This window comes from Heptranchias perlo, chromosome 16 (assembly GCF_035084215.1).
Source record: "Heptranchias perlo isolate sHepPer1 chromosome 16, sHepPer1.hap1, whole genome shotgun sequence".
Lineage (NCBI taxonomy): Eukaryota > Metazoa > Chordata > Chondrichthyes > Hexanchiformes > Hexanchidae > Heptranchias > Heptranchias perlo.
The window spans coordinates 65283427-65304941 of NC_090340.1; the positions used below are offsets into that span (position 1 = coordinate 65283427).

At 49.2% G+C, this 21515-nt stretch overlaps 1 protein-coding gene across 4 annotated transcripts in view; it reads left to right on the top strand.

The window, feature by feature from the left end:
* The first annotated feature begins 2294 nt into the window (after nt 1-2294).
* acsf3 (acyl-CoA synthetase family member 3) overlaps nt 2295-21515 on the top strand; it is a 120327-nt gene continuing 101106 nt past the window's right edge. For 3 of the 4 annotated variants that reach the window (XM_067997540.1, XM_067997542.1, XM_067997544.1), the window contains exons 1-2: nt 2295-2369; nt 18044-18838. In XM_067997540.1, the coding sequence (XP_067853641.1) occupies nt 18110-18838 (729 nt within the window). In that variant the 5' untranslated portion in view covers nt 2295-2369; nt 18044-18109. The remainder of the gene's footprint in view (nt 2370-18043; nt 18839-21515) is intronic. The other variant, XM_067997541.1, reaches the window with a different exon arrangement.

A 21515-nucleotide genomic window follows, 5' to 3' on the forward strand; every position in this document is an offset into this window, starting at 1 on the left:
CTTTATTAACAGAGCTACCCCACCACCTTTACCTTTTTTCCTATCCTTCCGAAATGTTAAATAACCCTGAATATTTAGCTCCCGACCTTGGTCACCTTGTAACCACGTCTCTGTAATGGCCACGAGATCATACCCATTTGTTTCTATTTGTGCCGTCAATTCATCTATCTTATTACGAATGCTGCGTGCATTCAGATAAAGAACCTTTAATTTTGTCTTTTTACCATTCTTTCCTACCCTGGCCCCATTTGCTAGTGCACTCTTATGTTTGTTCGCTCTGTCCCTTCCTGACACACTCTGTTTATCATTACCCCCATCACTTTCCTGTACTACTTCCTTGTCCTTTCTCTTTCTCAATCTAAACTTCACCGCACCTGAGCCCTCCCCCCCCCTCTATTTAGTTTAAAGCCTTCTCTACCGCCCTAGTTATTCGGTTTGCCAGAACACTGGTCCCAGCATGGTTCAGGTGAAGCCCGTCCCAACGGAACAGCTCCCTCTTTCCCCAGTACTGGTGCCAGTGCCCCGTGAATCGAAACCCATTTCTCCCACACCAATCTTTGAGCCACGCATTCATCTCTCTGATCTGATTTACCTTGTGCCAATTTGCTCGTGGCTCAGGTAATAATCCGGAGATTATCACCTTTGCGGTTCTGCATTTTAATTTAGTCCCTACCTGCTCAAACTCCCTCAGCAGAACCTCTTTCTTAGTCCTACCTATGTTGTTGGTACCTACATGGACCATGACAACTGGATCCTCCCCCTCCCCCTCCAAGTTTCTCTCCAGTCCTGAGGAGATGTCCTTAACCCTGGCACCGGGTAGGCAACACAGCCTTCGGGACTCTTGCTCTTGGCTGCATAAGAACATAAGAAATAGGAGCAGGAGTAGGCCAATCGGCCCCCCGAGCCTGCTCCGCCATTCAATAAGATCATGGCTGATCTGATCCTAACCTCAAATCTAAATTCATGTCCAATTTCCTGCCCGCTCCCCATAACCCCTAATTCCCTTTACTTCGAGGAAACTGTCTATTTCTGTTTTAAATTTATTTAATGATGTAGCTTCCACAGCTTCCTGGGGCAGCAAATTCCACAGACCTACCACCCTCTGAGTGAAGAAGTTTCTCCTCATCTCAGTTTTGAAAGAGCAGCCCCTTATTCTAAGATTATGCCCCCTAGTTCTAGTTTCACCCATCCTTGGGAACATCCTTACCGCATCCACCCGATCAAGCCCCTTCACAATCTTATATGTTTCAATAAGATCGCCTCTCATTCTTCTGAACTCCAATGAGTAGAGTCCCAATCTACTCAACCTCTCCTCATATGTCCGCCCCCTCATCCCCGGGATTAACCGAGTGAACCTTCTTTGTACTGCCTCGAGAGCAAGTATGTCTTTTCTAACTATACTGTCGCCTTCTCCAACCACATTCCTTTTTATTCCTCCCACTTGAATGGCCCCCTGGCCAGTTTGCTCATCCTCCCTGCAGTCCCTGCACTCGTTCACAGGGGCTGCAAGAACCTCGTATCTATTGGACTAGTGCAGAGGCTGAGGCTCCTGCAATGCTCCCTCCTGGATCCCTGTACCTGCCTCACTCGCAGTCACACCCTCCTGTCCCTGACCACGGGCCAATTCTACAGTATTTAGTCTAAGGGGCGTGACTGCCTCCTGGATCAAAGTGTCCGGGTAACTTTCTCCCTCCCTGATGCCTCGCAATGTCTGCAGCTCAGACTCCAGCCCCTCAACTCGGAGCCGGAGTTCCTCGAGCCGCAGACACTTCCCGCAGATGTAGTCGCCCCGGACAAAACTGTTCAACACATCTCCTGCCCTGTCAGAACTATTTTATTTATTTAATTAATTACTACAATGCCAATCAAATTCTTTTAGGTTGAACCAAGTACTGGCCTTGTTTAATCTATTAAATTAAGTTTAGTTTTTTGCTCTAAGTTACTGAGCCCACAATCCTCAGAAAGAAGAAAACAGAAGAGATTCTCCCCACCGACCACCGACCTGCCGTCCCCGAGACCTCACCCTGCAGGTTGGTTTTGATGCCCGGGAGTCCCGGCCAATAACACCTGAACACAGGTGGTCATTGATCGCATTTCAGTGCCTCGGGAAGCCGGAGGATGTGACCGACCCCGTATAAATGTGGAGGCCCCGGTTACTGACCCCCCCCCGGCTACTGACCGCCCCCCCACCGTGGCCCGGCCCCCGGCTACTGACCCCCCCCCGGCCGAGGCAATCTCTCCTTCCCGTTACCCTGGTGACGGGCGGTCCGCTCCGCTCCGCTCCCCCGGTCGCTCGGATCATTTCTCCGGCTCCTTGTTCCACCCGGACTCTGAGTGGCGGCTTCACTTCCGGTCCGGTGGATTCTGAGGTAAATTAATGATCGGAACATGAGCGGCAAAAAGGGGAGGAAACACGGCCGTTAGAGGCGAGGCCCGGCCCCCGGCATCACCCTCCCGGCCCGGCCCCTCCATCCTCCTCCGCCCCGGCCCCTCCATCACCCTCCTCCCCGGCCCCTCCATCACCCTCCTCCCCGGCCCCTCCATCACCCTCCTCCCCGGCCCCGGCCCCGGCATCACCCTCCTCCCCGGCCCCTCCATCACCCTCCTCCCCGGCCCGGCCTCCTCCCCCTGGCCGGTTATCTGGTCCCGGGGGTCTGGTCCTCTGCCCTCCCCGCGGTGCTCAGATCGCCTCTGCTCCGTGCACAGAATCACTTTCCTCCCGACTCCCTGGAATTGCTGCCTCGCTGTTTTCGGATTTGCCTTGCGAGTGTTTTCCTGCTTTATTAAATGCTGATGGGCAGGAGGCTGAGTCTGGCGATGTACCGGGCTGCTCATGAGCAGCTGTTGGTTTTTAACCATCCTGTGCGAATCCGACCTTGGAGTTGGTTCCTATTTACAGCGGGGGCCGGGGGGCTGAGCTCTGGGCTGGGCTGGCCGGGCGGCTGGGCTCTGGGCTGGGCTGGCCGGGGTCGGGGGGCTGGGCTCTGGGCTGGGCTGGCCGGGGTCGGGGGGCTGGGCTCTGGGCTGGGCTGGCCGGGGTCGGGCGGCTGGGCTCTGGGCTGGGCTGGCCGGGGGTCGGGGCTCTGGGCTGGGCTGGCCGGGGTCGGGGGGCTGAGCTCTGGGCTGGGCTGCACTCATCACCCCTCAGACATTCACGGTCAGATTTCTTTTCCAGTAAAGATTTGAAGAGAGTGGCTGAGTAGACAATGTGTAGTAGGAAGCATCTAAATTAGATGCTAAAGTAATCGTGCAAAAAAGATCTGAGGAAAAATAAATTAAAGGGATCTCCAGCTACACAAACTGCAGTTAGAAGGGCCCTGGTTACTGGGGATATACAGAGTGGGGAGGGGGGGTGGGGGTATTCAGAGGGCTGAGGATGTATGGGTGGCTGGGGTTATATTGGGGGGCTGGGGATATATAGGAGTGGGGCTGGAGTTAAGGGGGGGGGGCGGGGGATATACGGAGTGCTGGTTACATGGGGGCTCGGGATACACAAGGCCGGGGGGCTGGGTTATAACATAACTGATCCCAGAAAATTGTTCACTGGGCTGAAGAGTTCAAATCTCAGGGACAAAATTAAAATTTAGGGTGACGAGGAATCAAGTGCACCATTTTCACCTGAAGGATAATTTGTGCACAGCAAGGTCCCATAAACAACAAGGAAATAATGAGTAGTTGTTTTTAGTGATGTGGGATAAATATTGACCAGGACCCCACACTTTTTTTTGAATACTGTTATGGGGTCTTTATGTTTATCTGAGTGGCCTTGGTTTAACATTCATTAATACTGCACTGTTAGCCTAGATTTTGTGCTCAAGTTTCTGGACTGGGATTTGAACCTACAATCTTCTGGCTCACTCGGCAAGAATGCTACCCACTGAGTCACGGCTGTCAAGGTGTTTGTGTCAGATAAAACACAGAAAGGAGGGAGATAATTGATAAACTAATCAAACTTAGAGAGGATAAAACCCCTGGTCCGGATGGATTGCATCCGCGAATATTAAAAGAAGTCAGGGAAGAGATAGCAGAGGTACAATTACATGTATATAAAAAATCATTAGAAAAGGGAATTGTGCCAGAGGACTGGTGGACAGCTAATGTGATTCCTATATTTAAAAAGGGAGGTAGAACAAGTCCAGGGAACTATAGACCAGTTAGCTTAACGTCGGTGGTAGGAAAGATAATGGAATCTTTACTGAAAGATGTAATAGAAAAACATCTAGAAACCGAAATTATAATAAAGAATAGTCAGCACGGATTTCAGAAGGGAAAGACATGCTTGACCAACCTTATTGAAATTCTTTCAAGAAATAACAGAACGAGTAGACAAGGGTAATGTAGTCGATGTAATATATTTGTATTTTCTAAAGGCCTTCATATTGTAGGCCTACCATATTGTAAACTCATGACTAAGGTCAGAGAATGTGGAGTCAGGGGACCCGTAGCAGAATGGATAGCAAGCTGGCTACAAAACAGAAAACAGAGAGTAGGGGTTAAAGTTAGTTACTCAGACTGGCAAAAGGTGGGAAGTGGTGTTCCACAGGGATCGGTGCTGGGACCACTGTTGTTCACAATTTACATCAACGAATTGGACTCGGGAATCGGAAGTACAGTTTCAAAATTTGCAGAGGACACCAAATTGGGTGTAGATAATACAAAGGAAGAATGTGGCAAAATACAAGAGGACATTAATAAACTTGCAGAATGGGCGTGTAATTGGCAAATTAATTTCAATATAGGTGAGTGTGAGGTGGTGCACTTTGGTAGGAAGAATCAGGAGGCCACATAATGCTTGGATAATAACAGTCTAAATGGGGTAGAGGAGCAGGGGGATCTGGGGGTACAGATACATAAATCACTAAAAGTAACAACACAGGTTATTAAGACCATAAAAAAGGCAAATCCAGCACTGGGGTTTATTTCTAGAGGGATAGAATTGAAAAGCAGAGAAGTTATGTTAAACTTGTATAGAACCTTGGTTAGACCACACTTGGAGTATTGTGCACAGTTCTGGTCTCCATATAATAGAAAGGATATAGAGGCATTGGAGAGGTGCAAAAAAGATTCACAAAGATGATACCAGAACTGAGAGGATATCCTAGGGTCTAAATTAATAAGCAGAACCTCAAAGGTAATAATCACTGGATTACTACCTGAGCCACGCGCAAATTTGGAAATAGGCATAGGGTCAAGCAGATCATAGAGATAAATGCGTGGCTCAAAGAGAGCCAGGGGTTTCATCTCATGGGGCACTGGCACCAGTACTGGGGAAAGAGGGAGCTGTTCCGTTGGGATGGGCTCCACTTAAACCAAACTGGGACCAGTGTCCTGGTGAATCGAATAACGAGGGCGGTAGATAGGGTTTTAAACTAAAGAGAGGGGGCGGGGGGTCAGGTGAGGGGAAATTTAGAAATCTGAAGAGAAAAGTCAAGGAACAGAGCAGTGCAGCGATTTGGGTAAAGATAAGCAGAGTGTGACAGGAAGGGACAGAGAGTTTAATGGTAATAGTACATCAGCAAATAAGGTCAAAGGTAGAAGGTTAAAACTAAAGGCTCTTTATCTGAATGCACGAAGCATTCTAAACAAGATAAACGAATTAATGGCACAAATAGAGATAAATGGGGCAGCATCTGTGGAGAAAGAAACAGAGTTAATGTTTCAGATCGAAGACCTTTCGCCAGAACTAGTCATCGACTTGAAACGTGAACTCTGTTTCTTTCTCCATAGATGCTGCCTGACTTGCTGAGCTTTTCTAGCATTTTCTGCTTTTATTTCAGATTTCCAGCATCCGCAGTATTTTAACTGTTGATTTAGAGATAAATGGGTTTGATCTAATAGCCATTACAGAGATGTGGTTGCCGGGTGACCAAGGTTGGGAACTAAATATTCCAGAGTACTTGCCGTTTCGAAAGGACAGGCAGAATGGAAACGGAGGTGGGAGGTGGGGGGGTATCCCTGATAATAAAGGATGACATAAGGACAGTGGTGAGAAAGGATCTCGGCTCAGAGGATCAGGAGGTAGAATCAGTATCGGTGGAAATAAGAAATAACAAGGGGCAGAAAACACTGGTGGGAGTAGTTTTTAGGCCCCTGACAGTAGCAATACCGTTGGACAGAATATTAATCAAGAAATAATAGGAGCTTGTAACAAAGGTAATGCAGTAATTATGGGGACTTTAATCTTCATATAGACTGGGCAAATCAAATAGACAAAGGTAGCTTGGAGGACAAGTTCACGGAATGCATTCGAGACAGTTTCCCAGAACAATACATTGTGGAACCAACCAGGGAACTGGCTATTTTAGATCTTGTCTTGTGTAATGAGACAGGGTTAATTAGTAATCTCACAGTAAGGGATCCTCTGGGGAAGAGTGATCATAATATGATAGAATTTCACATTGAGTTTGAGAGTGCCATATATAAGTCTGAATCTAGAGTCTGAAACTTAAACAAAGCCAATTATATAAGTATGAGGAGCGAGTTGGCTAAGGTAGGTGGGAAATTAGATTAAAAGGTATGACAGTAGATAAATAATGGCAAACATTTAAAGAAATATTTCATAATTCTCAACAAATATACATTCCATTGAGAAATTAAAACTCCACGGGAAAAGCAATCCATCCGTGGCTAACTAAAGAAGTTAAGGAGAGTATTAGATGAGAAGAAGAGGCTTATAATGTTGCCAAGAAGAGCAGTAAGCCTGAGGATTGGGAGAGTTTCAGAAACCAGCAAAGGATGACCAAAAAATTGATCAAAAGGGAGAAAATAGAATATGAGAGTAAACTAGCGAGAAATATAAAAACAGATTGTAAGAGATTTTTTTATTTGTTTATGGGATTTGGGCATTGCTAGCGAGGCCGGCATTTATTGCCCATCCCTAATTGCCCTTGAGAAGGTGGTGGTGAGCCGCCTTCTTGAACCGCTGCAGTCCGTGTGGTGAAGGTTCTCCCACAGTGCTGTTAGGAAGGGAGTTCCAGGATTTTGACCCAGCGACGATGAAGGAACGGCGATATATTTCCAAGTCGGGATGGTGTGTGACTTGGAGGGGAACGTGCAGGTGGTGTTGTTCCCATGTGCCTGCTGCCCTTGGCCTTCCAGGTGGTAGAGGTCGCGGGTTTGGGAGGTGCTGTCGAAGAAGCCTTGGCGAGTTGCTGCAGTGCATCCTGTGGATGGTACACACTGCAAGGGTCTAGTGAGAGGGAGGAACTGAAGGAAACCAGTATTAGTAAAAAAATAGTGCTAGGGAAATTAATGGGGCTCAAGGCTGACAAATCCCCAGGGCCTGATAATCTACATCCCAGAGTACTAAAGGAAGTGGCCCTGGAAATAGTGGATGCATTGGTGATCATCTTCCAAAATTCTATAGACTCTGGAACAGTTCCTACAGATTGGAGGGTGCAAATGTAACCCAACTATTTAAAAAAGGAGGGAGAGAAAAAACAGGGAATTACAGACCAGTTAGCCTAACATCAGTAGTGGGGAAAATGCTCGAGTCTATTATAAAAGATGTGATAACAGAACACTTGGAGGACATTAACGGGATTGGACAAAGTCAGCATGGGTTTATGAAAGGGAAATCATGCTTAACAAATCTACTGGAGTTTTTTGAGGATGTAACTAGTAGAATAGATAGGGGAGAACCAGTGGATGTGGTGTATTTGGATTTTCAGAAGGCTTTTGATAAGGTCCCACACAAGAGGTTAGTGTGCAAAATTAAAGCACATGGGATTGGGGGGAATATACTGGCATGGATTGAGAATTGGTTGACAGACAGGAAACAGAGAGTAGGAATAAACGGGTCTTTTTCGGGGTGGCAGGCAGTGACTAGTGGGGTACCGCAGGGATCAGTGCTTGGGCCCCAGCTATTCACAATATATATCAATGATTCGGATGAGGGAACTAAATGTAACATTTCCAAGTTTGCAGACGACACAAAGCTGGGGTGGAATGTGAGCTGTGAGGAGGATGCAAAGAGGCTCCAATGTGATTTAGACAAGTTGGGTGAGTGGGCAAGAACATGTCAGATGCAGTATAACGTGGATAAATGTGAGGTTATCCACTTTGGTTGTAAAAACAGAAAGGCAGATTATCTGAATGGGGATAGATTGGGAAAAGGGGAGGTGCAACGAGACCTGGGTGTCCTTGTACACCAGTCACTGAAAGCGAGCATTCAGGTACAGCAAGCAGTTAGGAAGGCGAATGGTATGTTGGCCTTCATTGCAAGAGGATTTGAGTACAGGAGCAGGGATATCTTACTGCAGTTATACAGGGCCTTGGTGAGACCACATCTGGAGTATTGTGTGCAGTTTTGGTCTCCTTATCTGAGGAAGGATGTCCTTGCCATGGAGGGAGTGCAACGAAGGTTTACCAGACTGATTCCTGGGATGGCAGGACTGACGTATGAGGAGAGATTGGGTCGACTCGGCCTATATTCACTAGTAAACAATTTTACAACACCAAGTTATAGTCCAACAATTTTATTTGAAATTCACAAGCTTTCGGAGGCTTCCTCCTTCCTCAGGTGAATGTTGTGGAAATGAAATCCTCGAACCCTTCGCATTTATAAATCACAGAACAATACCTGGTGATTACAGACAGTCTTTCCAACTGCCCGTTGCCACGGCAATCACAGTGTGCGGACAGAGAGGTGTTACCTAAAAGGCCACCGAATATACAAACCACCAAAAAAAAAGAGAGAGGCAGAAGCATAGAAAAGACAGCAAATGACCCGTTATATTAAAAACAGATAACATTTGTTCGCTGGTGGGGTAACGTGTAGCGTGACATGAACCCAAGATCCCGGTTGAGGCCGTCCTCATGGGTGCGGAACTTGGCTATCAATTTCTGCTCGACGATTTTGCGTTGTCGTGTGTCTCGAAGGCCGCCTTGGAGTACGCTTACCCGAAGGTCGGTGGCTGAATGTCCTTGACTGCTGAAGTGTTCCCCGACTGGGAGGGAACCCTCCTGTCCGGCGATTGTTGTGCGGTGTCCGTTCATCCGTTGTCGCAGCGTCTGCATGGTCTCGCCAATGTACCATGCTCTGGGGCATCCTTTCCTGCAACGTATGAGGTAGACAACGTTGGCCGAGTCACAGGAGTATGAACCATGCACCTGGTGGGTGGTGTCCTCTCGTGTGATGGTGGTATCTGTGTCGATGATCTGGCATGTCTTGCAGAGGTTACCGTGGCAGGGTTGTGTGGTGTCGTGGACGCTGTTCTCCTGAAAGCTGGGTAATTTGCTGCGAACGATGGTCTGTTTGAGGTTTGGTGGCTGTTTGAAGGCGAGTAGTGGAGGTGTGGGGATGGCCATAATGAGGTGTTCGTCGTCATTGATGACATGTTGAAGGCTGCGGAGAACATGGCGTAGTTTCTCCGCTCCGGGGAAGGACTGGACTACAAAGGGTACTCTGTTGGTTGCGTCCCGTGTTAGTCTCCTGAGGAGGTCTATGCGATTTTTCGCTGTGGCCCGTCGGAACTGTCGATCGATGAGTCGAGCGTCATATCCCGTTCTTACTAGGGCGTCTTTCAGCGTCTGTAGGTGTCCATCGCGTTCCTCCTCGTCTGAGCAGACCCTGTGTATTCGCAGGGCCTGTCCATAGGGGATGGCCTCTTTGACGTGGTTAGGGTGGAAGCTGGAAAAGTGGAGCATCGTGAGGTTGTCCGTGGGCTTGCGGTCGAGTGAGGTGCCGAGGTGCCCGTCTTTGATGGAGATTCGTGTGTCCAAGAAAGAAACTGATTCTGAGGAGTAGTCCATGGTGAGCTTGATGGTGGGATGGAACTTGTTGATGTTATCGTGTAGTCTCTTCAGTGATTCCTCGCCGTGGGTCCATCGAAAGAAAATGTCGTCGATGTATCTGGTGTATAGCGTTGGTTGGAGGTCCTGTGCAGTGATAAAGTCCTGCTCGAACTTGTGCATGAAAATGTTGGCATATTGGGGTGCCAATTTGGTCCCCATGGCTGTTCCGTGTGTTTGGGTAAAGAACTGGTTATCGAAGGTGAAGACATTGTGATCCAGGATGAAGCGGATGAGTTGTAGGATGGCGTCTGGAGATTGGCTGTTGTTGGTGTTGAGTATTGATGCTGTCGCAGCGATGCCGTCATCGTGGGGGATACTGGTGTAGAGTGCCGAGACGTCCATCGTGGTGAGAAGTGTTCCTGGTTCAACTAGTCCGTGGGTACTGAGTTTTTGTAGGAAGTCTGTAGTGTCGCGACAGAAGCTGGGGGTTCCCTGTACGATGGGTTTCAGGATGCCCTCGATGTATCCAGAGAGGTTCTCACACAGGGTTCCGTTGCCTGATACGATAGGACGTCCGGGTGTCTTGGCTTTGTGTATCTTTGGGAGGCAGTAGAAGTCGCCCACGCGGGGAGTACGTGGGATGAGAGTGCGTAGGATGCTTTGAAGGTCTGGATCGAAGGTCTTGATCAGTTTGTTGAGCTGGTGGGTGTGTTCTTTGGTCGGATCTGCGGGTAACCGTCTGTAGTGTTCCTGGTTGTCCAGTTGTCGGTATGCTTCTTTGCAATAGTCCGTTCTGTTCTGTATGACTATGGCTCCTCCTTTGTCCGCTGGTTTGATGACGATGTTGTGGTTGGTCTTGAGAGCGTCGATGGCGTTGCGTTGTGCTCGGGTGACATTCATATATTCACTCGAGTTTAGAAGAATGAGAGGTGATCTCATCGAAACATATAAAATTCTAACAGGACTAGATGCAGGGAGGATGTTCCCGATGGCAGAACAGGGGTCACAGTCTCAGGATACGGGGTATGCCATTTTGAACCGAGATGAGGAGAAATTTCTTCACTCAGAGGGTGGTGAACCTGTGAAATTCTCGACCACAGAAAGCAGTGGAGGCCCAGTCATTAGATGTATTCAAGAAGGAGATAGATATATTTTTTAATGCTAAAGGGATCAAGGGATATGGGGAAAAAGCGGGAACAGGGTACTGAGTTTGACGATCAGCCATGATCATTTTGAATGATGGAGCAGGCCCGAAGGGCCGAATGGCCTGCTCCTGCTCCTATTTTCTATGTTTCTATGAGGCCACGGTGCGCCGGTGGTGAAGGGAGTGAATGTTTGGATGGTGGATGAGGCACAACTCTCCTGACTTGTGCCTTGTAGATGGTGAAAAGGCTTTGGGGAGTCAGGAGGTGAGTCACTCGCCACAGAATACCCAGCTTCTGACCTGCTCTTGTAGCCACAGTATTTATGTAGTTGGTCCAGTTAATTTTCTGGTCAATGGTGACCTCCAGGTTGTTGATGGTTGGGGATTTGGCGATGGTAATGCCGTTGAATGTCATGGGGACGTGGTTAGACACTCTCTTGTTGGAGATGGTCATTGCCTGGCACTTGTCTGGCGCGAATGTTACTTGCCACTTATGAGCCCAAGCCTGGATGTTGTCCAGGTCTTGCTGCATGCGGGCTCGGACTGCTTCATTATCTGAGGGGTTGCGAATGGAACTGAGCACTGTACAATCATCAGCGAACATCCCCATTTCTGACTTTATGATGGAGGGAAGATCATTGATGAAGCAGCTGAAGATGGTTGGGCCTAAGACACTGCCCTGAGGAACTCCTGCAGCAATGTCCTGGGACTGAGATGATTGGCCTCCAACAACCACTACCATCTTCCTTTGTGCTGGGTATGACTCCAGCCACTGGAGAGTTTTCCACCTGATTCCCATTGACTTCAATTTTACTAGGGCTCCTTGATGCCACACTTGGTCAAATGCTGCCTTGATGTCAAGGGCAGTCACTCTCACCTCACCTCTGGAATTCAGCTCTTTTATCCATGTTTGGACCAAGGCTGTAATGAGGTCTGGAGCCGAGTGGTCCTGGCGGAACCCAAACTGAGCATCGGTGAGCAGGTTATTGGTGAGTAAGTGCCGCTTGATAGCACTGTCAACGACACCTTCCATCACTTTGCTGATGATTGAGAGTAGACTGATGGGGCGGTAATTGACTGGATTGGATTTGTCCTGCTTTTTGTGGACAGGACATACCTGGGCAATTTTCCACATTGTATCCTTCCCACTAGTTGGTGGCCTATAGAATACACCCAGTAGTGTAATGGCACCTCTATTGTTAACCAAATAGATTCTGTCCTTGATCCCTCCAGGACATCCTCTCTCTCCAGCACTGTAATATTCTCCTTAATCAATACTGCCACCCCCTCTCCTTTCTTTCCTTCTCTATCTTTCCTGAAACATCTTGTATCCAGGAATATTTAATACCCAATCCTGCCCTTTTTTGAGCCAGGTCTCCGTTATCGCCACAACATCATATTCCCATGTGGCTATTTGCGCCTGCAGCTCACCGACCTTGTTTACCACACTTCGTGTGTTTACACACACGCACTGCAAACCAGTCTTAGACTTTCTTGTACTCTCTCTTAGTCCGATCCCATCGAATACTGCACTATTACTTTCTCTAGTGCTATCTTTCCTGATCCTTTGTGCCCCTTCTTTCTCCTTTCCAAAACTACATTCTGGTGCCCATCCCCCTGCCAAATTAGTTTAAATCCCCCCCCCCCCATAGCACAAGTGAACCTCCCTGCGAGGACATTGGTCCCAGCTCCGTTGAGGTGCAACCCGTCCGGCCTGTCCAGGTCCCAATTTCCCCATCACTGGTTCCAATGCCCCAGGAATCTAAAGGCCTCCCTCCTGATTAGGCAGAGTCAATACAGTTTTATGAAAGTTAATTTGTGTTTGACAAATTTATTACAATTTTTTGAGGATGTAACTAGTCGGGTAGATAACAGGGATTTTCAAAAGGCATTCGATAAGCTGCCACACAAAAGGTTGTTATGCAAGATAAGGGTTCATGGGTTGCGGTGATATATTATGTAGAGGATTGGTTAATGGACAGAAAACAGAGAGTAGGAATAAACGGGTCATTCTCAGGTTGGCAGGCTGTAACTAGTGGGGTACCGCAAGGATCAGTGCTTGGGCCTCAGCTATTTACAATCTATATTAATGAGTTAGATGAAGGGACCGAGTGTAATGTATCCAAGTGTGCTGACGATACAAAGCTCGGTGGGAAAGTAAGCTGTGACGAGGATACAAAGAGTCTGTAAAGGGATATAGACAGGTTAAGAGAGTGGGCAAGAAACATAGAAAATAGGAGCAGGAGTAGGCCATTCGGCCCTTCGAGCCTGCTCCGCCATTCAGTATGATCATGGCTGATCCTCTATCTCAATACCATATTCCCGCTCTCTCCCCATACCCCTTGATGCCTTTTGTATCTAAAAATCTATCTAGCTCCTCCTTAAAAATATTCAGTGACTTGGCCTCCACAGCCTTCTGTGGTAGAGAATTCCACAGGTTCACAACCCTCTGAGTGAAGAAATTTCTCCTCATCTCAGTCCGAAATGTCCTACCCCATATCCTGAGACTGTGACCCCTCGTTCTGGACCCCCCAGCCAGGGGAAACATCCTCCCTGCATCCAGTCTGTCTAGCCCTGTCAGAATTTTATATGTTTCAATGAGATCCCCTCTCATTCTTCTAAACTCGTGAATACAGGCCGAGTCGACCCAATCTCTCCTCATACGACAGTCCTGCCATCCCAGGAATCAGTCTGGTGAACCTTCGCTGCACTCCCTCTATGGCAAGTATATCCTTTCTTAGGTAAGGAGACCAAAACTGCACACAATACTCCAGGTGTGGTCTCACCAAGGCCCTGTATAACTGCAGTAAGACATCCTTGCTCCTGTACTCAAATCCTCTTGCAATGAAGGCCAACATACCATTTGCCTCCCTAACTGCTTGCTAAATCTGCATGTTTGCTTTCAGTGACTGGTGTACAAGGACACCCAGGTCCCTTTGTACATCAACATTTCCCAATCTATCACCAATTAAATAATACTCTGCCTTTCTGTTTTTTCTTCCGAAGTGGATAACTTCACATTTATCCACATTATACTGCATCTGCCATGTATTTGCCCACTCACTCAACTTGTCTAAATCGCCTTGAAGCCTCTTTGCATCCTCCTCACAACTCACAATCCCACCTAGTTGTGTGTCATCATCAAACTTGGAAATATTACATTCCTTTCCCTCATCCAAATCATTGATATATATTGTCAATATCTGGGGCCCAAGCACTGATCCCTGCGGTACCCCACTAGTCACTGCCTGCCACCCCGAAAAAGACCCATTTATTCCTACTCTCTGTTTCCTGTGTTAACCAATTTTCAATCCATGCCAGTATATTACCCCCAATCCCATGTGCTTTAATTTTGCACACTAACCTCTTATGTGGGACTTTATCAAAGGCCTTCTGAAAATCCAAATAAACCACATCCACTGGTTCTCCCTTATCTATTCTACCAGTTACATCCTCAAAAAACTCCAGTAGGTTTGTCAAACATGATTTCCCTTTCATAAATCCATGTTGACTTTGTCTAATCCCGTTGATATTTTCTAAGTGTCCTGTTATCACATCCTTTATAATAGACACTAGCATTTTCCCTACTATTGATGTTAGGCTAACCGGTCTGTAGTGGGGTTACATTTTCCACCTCCAATCTGCAGGAACTGTTCCATAATGTACAGAATTTTGGAAAATGACAACCAATGCATCCACTATTTCCATGGCTACCTCTTTTAGTTCTCTGGGATGCAGATTATCAGGCCCTGGGGATTTATCGGCTTTCAGTCCCATTAATTTCTCCAGCACTTTTTTTTACTAATACTAATTTCCTTTAATTCCTCCTTCTCACTGGAGCCTTGGCTCCCTAGCATTTCTGGGAAGTTATTTGTGTCCTCTTCCCTGAAGACAGAACCAAAGTATTTGTTTAATTGCTCTGCCATTTCCTTGTTCCCCTTTATAAATTCTCCCATTTCTGACTGTAAGGGACCTACATTTGTCTTCACTAATCTTTTTCTTTTTACATACTTGTTGAAGCTTTTACAGTCCACTTTTATGTTACTTGCAAGATTGCTCTCATACTCTATTTCCCCTCTTAATCAATTTCTTGGTCCTTTTTTGCTGAATTCTAAACTGCTCTCAATCCTCAGGCTTGTTACTTTTTCTGGCAACTTTATATGACTCCTCTTTGGATCGAATACTATCCTCAATTTCTTTTGTTAGCCATGGTTGGGCCACTTTTCCTTTTGTGTTTTTGCGCCAGAAAGGAATGTATAATTGTTGCAATTCATGCATTCATTCCTTAAATGTCAGCCATTGCCTGTCCACCATCATGCCTTTTAATGAAGCTTCCCAATCTATCAGAGTCAACTCACTCCTCATACCTTCATAGTTTCCTTCGTTTAGATTTAGGACCCTAGTTTCGGATTGGACTACTTCACTTTCCATCTTAATGAAGAATTCATTATGGCAGAGGGAGTGTAATGTGGGGAAATGTGAGGTTATTCATTTTGGTAGGAAGAATAGAAGAACAGAATATTTTTTAAATGGTGAGAAACTATTAAATAAAGGTGTTTAGAGAGATTGGGGTGTCCTTTTACAAGGAACACAGAAAGTTAGCATGCAGGTGCAGCAAGTAAATCGGAAGGCAAATGGCACGTTGGTCTTTATTGCAAGAATAAGGACGTCTTGCTACAACTATACAAGGCTTTGGTGAGCACTCACCTGGAGTACTGTGTACAGTTTTGGTCTCCTCATCTAAGGAAGGATATACTTGCCTTAGAGGCGGTTCCATGAAGGTTCACTGGTTTAATTCCTGGGATGAGGAGAGGTTGAGTAGAATGGGCCTGTGCTCTCTGGAGTTTAGAAGAATGAGAGGTGATCTCATTCAAATATATAAGATTCTGAGGGGGCTTGACAGGGTAGATGCTGAGAGGTTGTTTCCCCTGGCTGGAGAGTCTAGAATCAGGCGGCATAGTCTCAGGATAAGGGGTCGGCCATTTAAGACTGAGATGAGGAATTTCTTCGCTCAGAGGGTTGTGAATCTTTGGAATTCTCTACCCCAGAGGGCTGTGGATGCTCAGTCATTGAATATATTCAGGGCTGAGATCGATAGATTTTTGGACTCTCGGGGAATCAAGGGATATAGGGATCGGGTGTGAAAGCGGAGTTGAGGTCGAAGATCAGCTGTGATCTTTTTGAATGGTGGATCAGCCTCGAGGTGCCATTTGTCTTACTCCTGCTCCTAGTTCTTATGTTCTTATCAGGAACGGCTGAACAGGCTGGGGCTCTTCTCTAGAAACGAGAAGACTGAGGGGTGACCTGATAGAGGTCTTTAAAATAATGAAAAGGATTGATAGGGTGGATGTAGAGGAAATGTTTCCACTTGTGGGGAGTCCAAAACTAGAGGTCATAAATATAAAATAGTCACTAAGAGTGGACAGAATGTGGAACTCGCTACCACAAGGAGTAGTTGAGGCGAATAGCACAGATGCATTTAAGGGGAATCTAGATAAACACATGAGGGAGAAAAGAATAGAAGGATATGCTGATAGGGTGAGATGAAGTAGGGAGGGAGGAGGCTCGTGTCGAGAATAAACACCAGCTCCCGACCCCCCGCACCGTCCCGCTCCCGACCCCCCGCACCGTCCCGCTCCCGACCCCCCGCACCGTCCCGCTCCCGACCCCCCGCACCGTCCCGCTCCTGACCCCCCGCACCGTCCCGCTCCCGACCCCCCGCACCGTCCCGCTCCTGACCCCCTGCACCGTCCCGCTCCCGACCCCCCGCACCGTCCCGCTCCTGACCCCCCGCACCGTCCCGCTCCCGACCCCCCGCACCGTCCCGCTCCCGACCCCCCGCACCGTCCCGCTCCCGACCCCCCGCACCGTCCCGCTCCTGACCTCCCGCACCGTCCCGCTCCCGACCCCCCGCACCGTCCCGCTCCCGACCCCCCGCACCGTCCCGCTCCCGACCCCCCGCACCGTCCCGCTCCCGACCCCCCGCACCGTCCCGCTCCCGACCCCCCGCACCGTCCCGCTCCCGACCCCCCGCACCGTCCCGCTCCTGACCCCCGCACCGTCCCGCTCCCGACCCCCCGCACCGTCCCGCTCCTGACCCCCGCACCGTCCCGCTCCTGACCCCCGCACCGTCCCGCTCCCGACCCCCCGCACCGTCCCGCTCCCGACCCCCCGCACCGTCCCGCTCCCGACCCCCCGCACAGTCCCGCTCCTGACCCCCTGCACCGTCCCGCTCCCGACCCCCCGCACCGTCCCGCTCCCGACCCCCCGCACCGTCCCGCTCCCGACCCCCCGCACCGTCCCGCTCCTGACCCCCTGCACCGTCCCGCTCCTGACCCCCGCACCGTCCCGCTCCCGACCCCCCGCACCGTCCCGCTCCCGACCCCCCGCACCGTCCCGCTCCCGACCCCCCGCACCGTCCCGCTCCTGACCCCCTGCACCGTCCCGCTCCCGACCCCCCGCACCGTCCCGCTCCCGACCCCCCGCACAGTCCCGCTCCCGACCCCCCGCACCGTCCCGCTCCTGACCCCCGCACCGTCCCGCTCCCGACCCCCCGCACCGTCCCGCTCCCGACCCCCCGCACCGTCCCGCTCCCGACCCCCCGCACCGTCCCGCTCCTGACCCCCGCACCGTCCCGCTCCCGACCCCCCGCACCGTCCCGCTCCCGACCCCCCGCACCGTCCCGCTCCCGACCCCCCGCACCGTCCCGCTCCCGACCCCCCGCACCGTCCCGCTCCCGACCCCCCGCACCGTCCCGCTCCCGACCCCCCGCACCGTCCCGCTCCCGACCCCCCGCACCGTCCCGCTCCCGACCCCCCGCACAGTCCCGCTCCCGACCCCCCGCACCGTCCCGACCTCCCGCACCGTCCTGCTCCTGACCTCCCGCACCGTCCTGCTCCTGACCTCCCGCACCGTCCTGCTCCTGACCTCCCGCACCGTCCCGCTCCCGACCCCCTGCACCGTCCCGCTCCCGACCCCCTGCACCGTCCCGCTCCTGACCTCCCGCACCGTCCCGCTCCTGACCCCCCGCACTATCCTGCTCCCATGAGACAAGAGATCGTCATCCCCACCGTCTCAGTGGATTTAGAATCAGAGCCCAGAGGTGAACAGATAGATTCAAATTTCCCATCTTGGAAATCTAACTATTGCCTTTTCCTAAATCAGCAGAGAGGGCAGGCGAGCCAAGGCCCAAGACAGCGAAACAGTTGGCTGAGGAGTGTGGGTTGGAGAATGCTGTCCAGTTTCCTGAGATGCACTCCTGGATCAGCATTTCCATACTGTGTCCATTGCTGGGGTCAGCACACACTACTCGCTGTCAGGATTGTACAGACCCTTAAAGGCTTACGGAGGAACCAGGGTACAGCAACATCCTCATTCACAAGAACAGAACAGGTCTTCACCAGAGCTGCCAACTTCACAGACAGACTTGCAATTGTAGATGATAATGGATGTTACACGTACAGGGATCTGCACAGGCACAGCCTGGGCCTTTCAAGGAAGATTCACAGTGCATTGGGATGTTCTGATGGCGACATCAAGGAACAAAGAATTTCAATCCTGTGTCCCAATGATGCTTCTTATGTCGTTGCCCAGTGGGCCTCTTGGATGTGTGGTGGTGTCACAGTTCCCCTGTGCAGAAAACACCCAGCTCCAGAACTCGAGTATGTTGTTCAGGACTCTCAGAGCACTTTAATCATTGCGGAGGAGGATTACAAAGAGCTGGTGACTCCGGTCGCTGACAGGCTGGGTGTGCAGTGCCTTCTGTTACCGAGGTTATGTCAGTCCCAAGAATCTTCCCTTGATACCGTACAACCGGAGCTTTGTGCTGATGGTCCCGCGGCAGATGCAGATTATGTTGCCAAAGACTGGAGGGCCAGAGGAGCCATGATACTGTACACAAGCGGGACAACAGGGCGCCCCAAAGGAGTCCTCACCACCCATGGCATCCTGCACAGTCAGGTGAGTTCCTTCCTTTGCTGTTCTCGTTTTGGAAGTTTGTTTTTTGCCTTCCTTCCATAATCCATTCCCTGAACTTTGTTTGTGCTGCTCTTCAGCTGGTTACCAGGAGATCTGTTCCAATAGGTGGCACTGATTCACTCAGTATCTGTGCTAAAATACCACGGTACTGATAACTCACTCCAGCCTGTAACTCACTCCCGGGTATCTGTTAGTCTATATATAAACCCCCCGAGCCCCTCAATTAGATTCCAGTCTGTAACTCACTCCCGGGAATCTGTTATTCTATATATAAACCCCCCGAACCCTTCAATTAGATTCCAGTCTGTTACTAACTCCCGGGTATCTGTTCGTCTGTATATATAATCCCCACCAAACCCCTCGATTATATTCCAGCCCTAACTCACTCCCGGGTATCTGTTATTCTATATATAAACCCCCCGAACCCTTCGATTAGTTTCTAGTCCGTAACTCACTCCTGGGTATCTGTTATTCTATATATAAACCCCCCCGAACCCCTCGATTAGATTCCAGCCTGTAACTCACTCCCAGTTATCTGTTATTCTATATATAAACCCCCCGAACCCCTCGATTAGATTCCAGCCTGTAACTCACTCCCGGGTATATGCTATTCTATATATAAACCCCCCCCGAACCCCTCGATTAGATTCCAGCCTGTAACTCACTCCCAGTTATCTGTTATTCTATATATAAACCCCCCGAACCCCTCGATTAGATTCCAGCTTGTAACTCACTCCCGGGTATCTGTTGTTCTGTGTATAAACCCCCAAACCCCCCGATTAGATTCCAGTCTGTAACTCACTCTCGGGTATATGCTATTCTATATATAAACCCCCCGAACCCCTCGATTAGATTCCAGCCTGTAACTCACTCCCGGGTATATGCTATTCTATATATAAACCCCCCCGAACCCCTCGATTAGATTCCAGCTTGTAACTCACTCCCGGGTATCTGTTGTTCTGTGTATAAACCCCCAAACCCCCCGATTAGATTCCAGTCTGTAACTCACTCTCGGGTATATGCTATTCTATATATAAACCCCCCGAACCCCTCGATTAGATTCCAGCTTGTAACTCACTCCCGGGTATCTGTTGTTCTGTGTATAAACCCCCAAACCCCTCGATTAGATTCCATTCTGTAACTCACTCCCGGGTATATGCTATTCTATATATAAACCCCCCGAACCCCTCGATTAGATTCCAGCTTGTAACTCACTCCCGGGTATCTGTTGTTCTGTGTATAAACCCCCAAACCCCCCGATTAGATTCCAGTCTGTAACTCACTCTCGGGTATATGCTATTCTATATATAAACCCCCCGAACCCCTCGATTAGATTCCAGCCTGTAACTCACTCCCGGGTATCTGTTGTTCTAAAGGGCTGATTTTTCAAGTGCTAATTGATGGCATGAATCCTGCTCCCTGGGTGTACAGATCGGGAATGTAGAAGCTTGGGGAGGCCATTCACCCCAATTGAGGCTCTTCCGCCATTCAATTGGATCATGGTTTATTTGTACCTCAATTCCATTTACCTGCCTTTGCTCCATATCCCTGGATACCCTTACCTAACAAAAATCTTAGTCTGGAAAATTTAAATTGACCCCCCAGCATCCACAGTCTTTGGAGGGAGAGAGTCCCAAATTTCCACTACCGTTTGTGTGAAAAAGTGGGGAATTATGGACGCAAGCTGCACTATTGTCCATCCTCTGTGCTCCAAAGGCAGAGACATCAGTCAGTGGCAGTGGGGCTTCTGTCAGCACCTGTGTTTGCTGGCACATCTTCAATTGTTGCTGCACAGATTGGGGAGTTTTACAATGTTCTACGTGTGGAGCTGTTATCAGAGGTATCATTTTCATTCTGTCCTGATGACTCTTCACAAAGTGTTTTTACGGTGAAGTTCCTTTAAAGGGGTCTGTACGGCCATATCCCCGACTATTCTAATTCCCGAGTGCAGCATCTGCAGATGTAGTAAGGGGTGAAGTTAGCCTGTAAAATCAACGTATTGCACAAGTTATCTGTTCCAGTTTTAACCTGGGGGATGACAGCGAGTGACCGGCGGTTTGTTTTTGTCGGGTGCTGACCTCCCCTCAGTCCCCTCTCCCCGCAGAGCCCTGCACATCTCTGAGTAAGTGTAAAGTTCGCGTTACCACTACCGACCTCCATAACAACCTGCCTGCTGCATGACTCGCATTCCATGATGTACAAAACCACTACCGGTTCTTAAAAAATCAAACAGTCCAAACTGTCGCAGCTTCTGATGTTGGGTCGAACGGTCGGCATTCCCTCCAATATCCGTGACATTGTGAATTCTCCCACCTTCTTACTGCCATTGTGGCTACTCGTGAGGTCACAGCTCCAGTGTACCACATTAGTCAGTCCCTGTGCTCCAGAAGGTGGAAGATGTGAATCCACGGTATGTTTATAAGGTTGAGAGAGTTGTGAGTCTTCATACATGTGTGTTATGTATTGTCTGAAGTGAGGTCATAACTGATAACCAAGTGACTAGATTGCTGATCCTTTTGAGAGCAGATCAGACACTTACCATCAGATTAACCCTGGGGGTCTCATTAATATTCCTAACATTAGCCACGCTCCTGAAAGCGATGTTCCAGCTGAATAGTCACAGCACAGAACCTCCCACAACCTGACTGCACAATGGAAT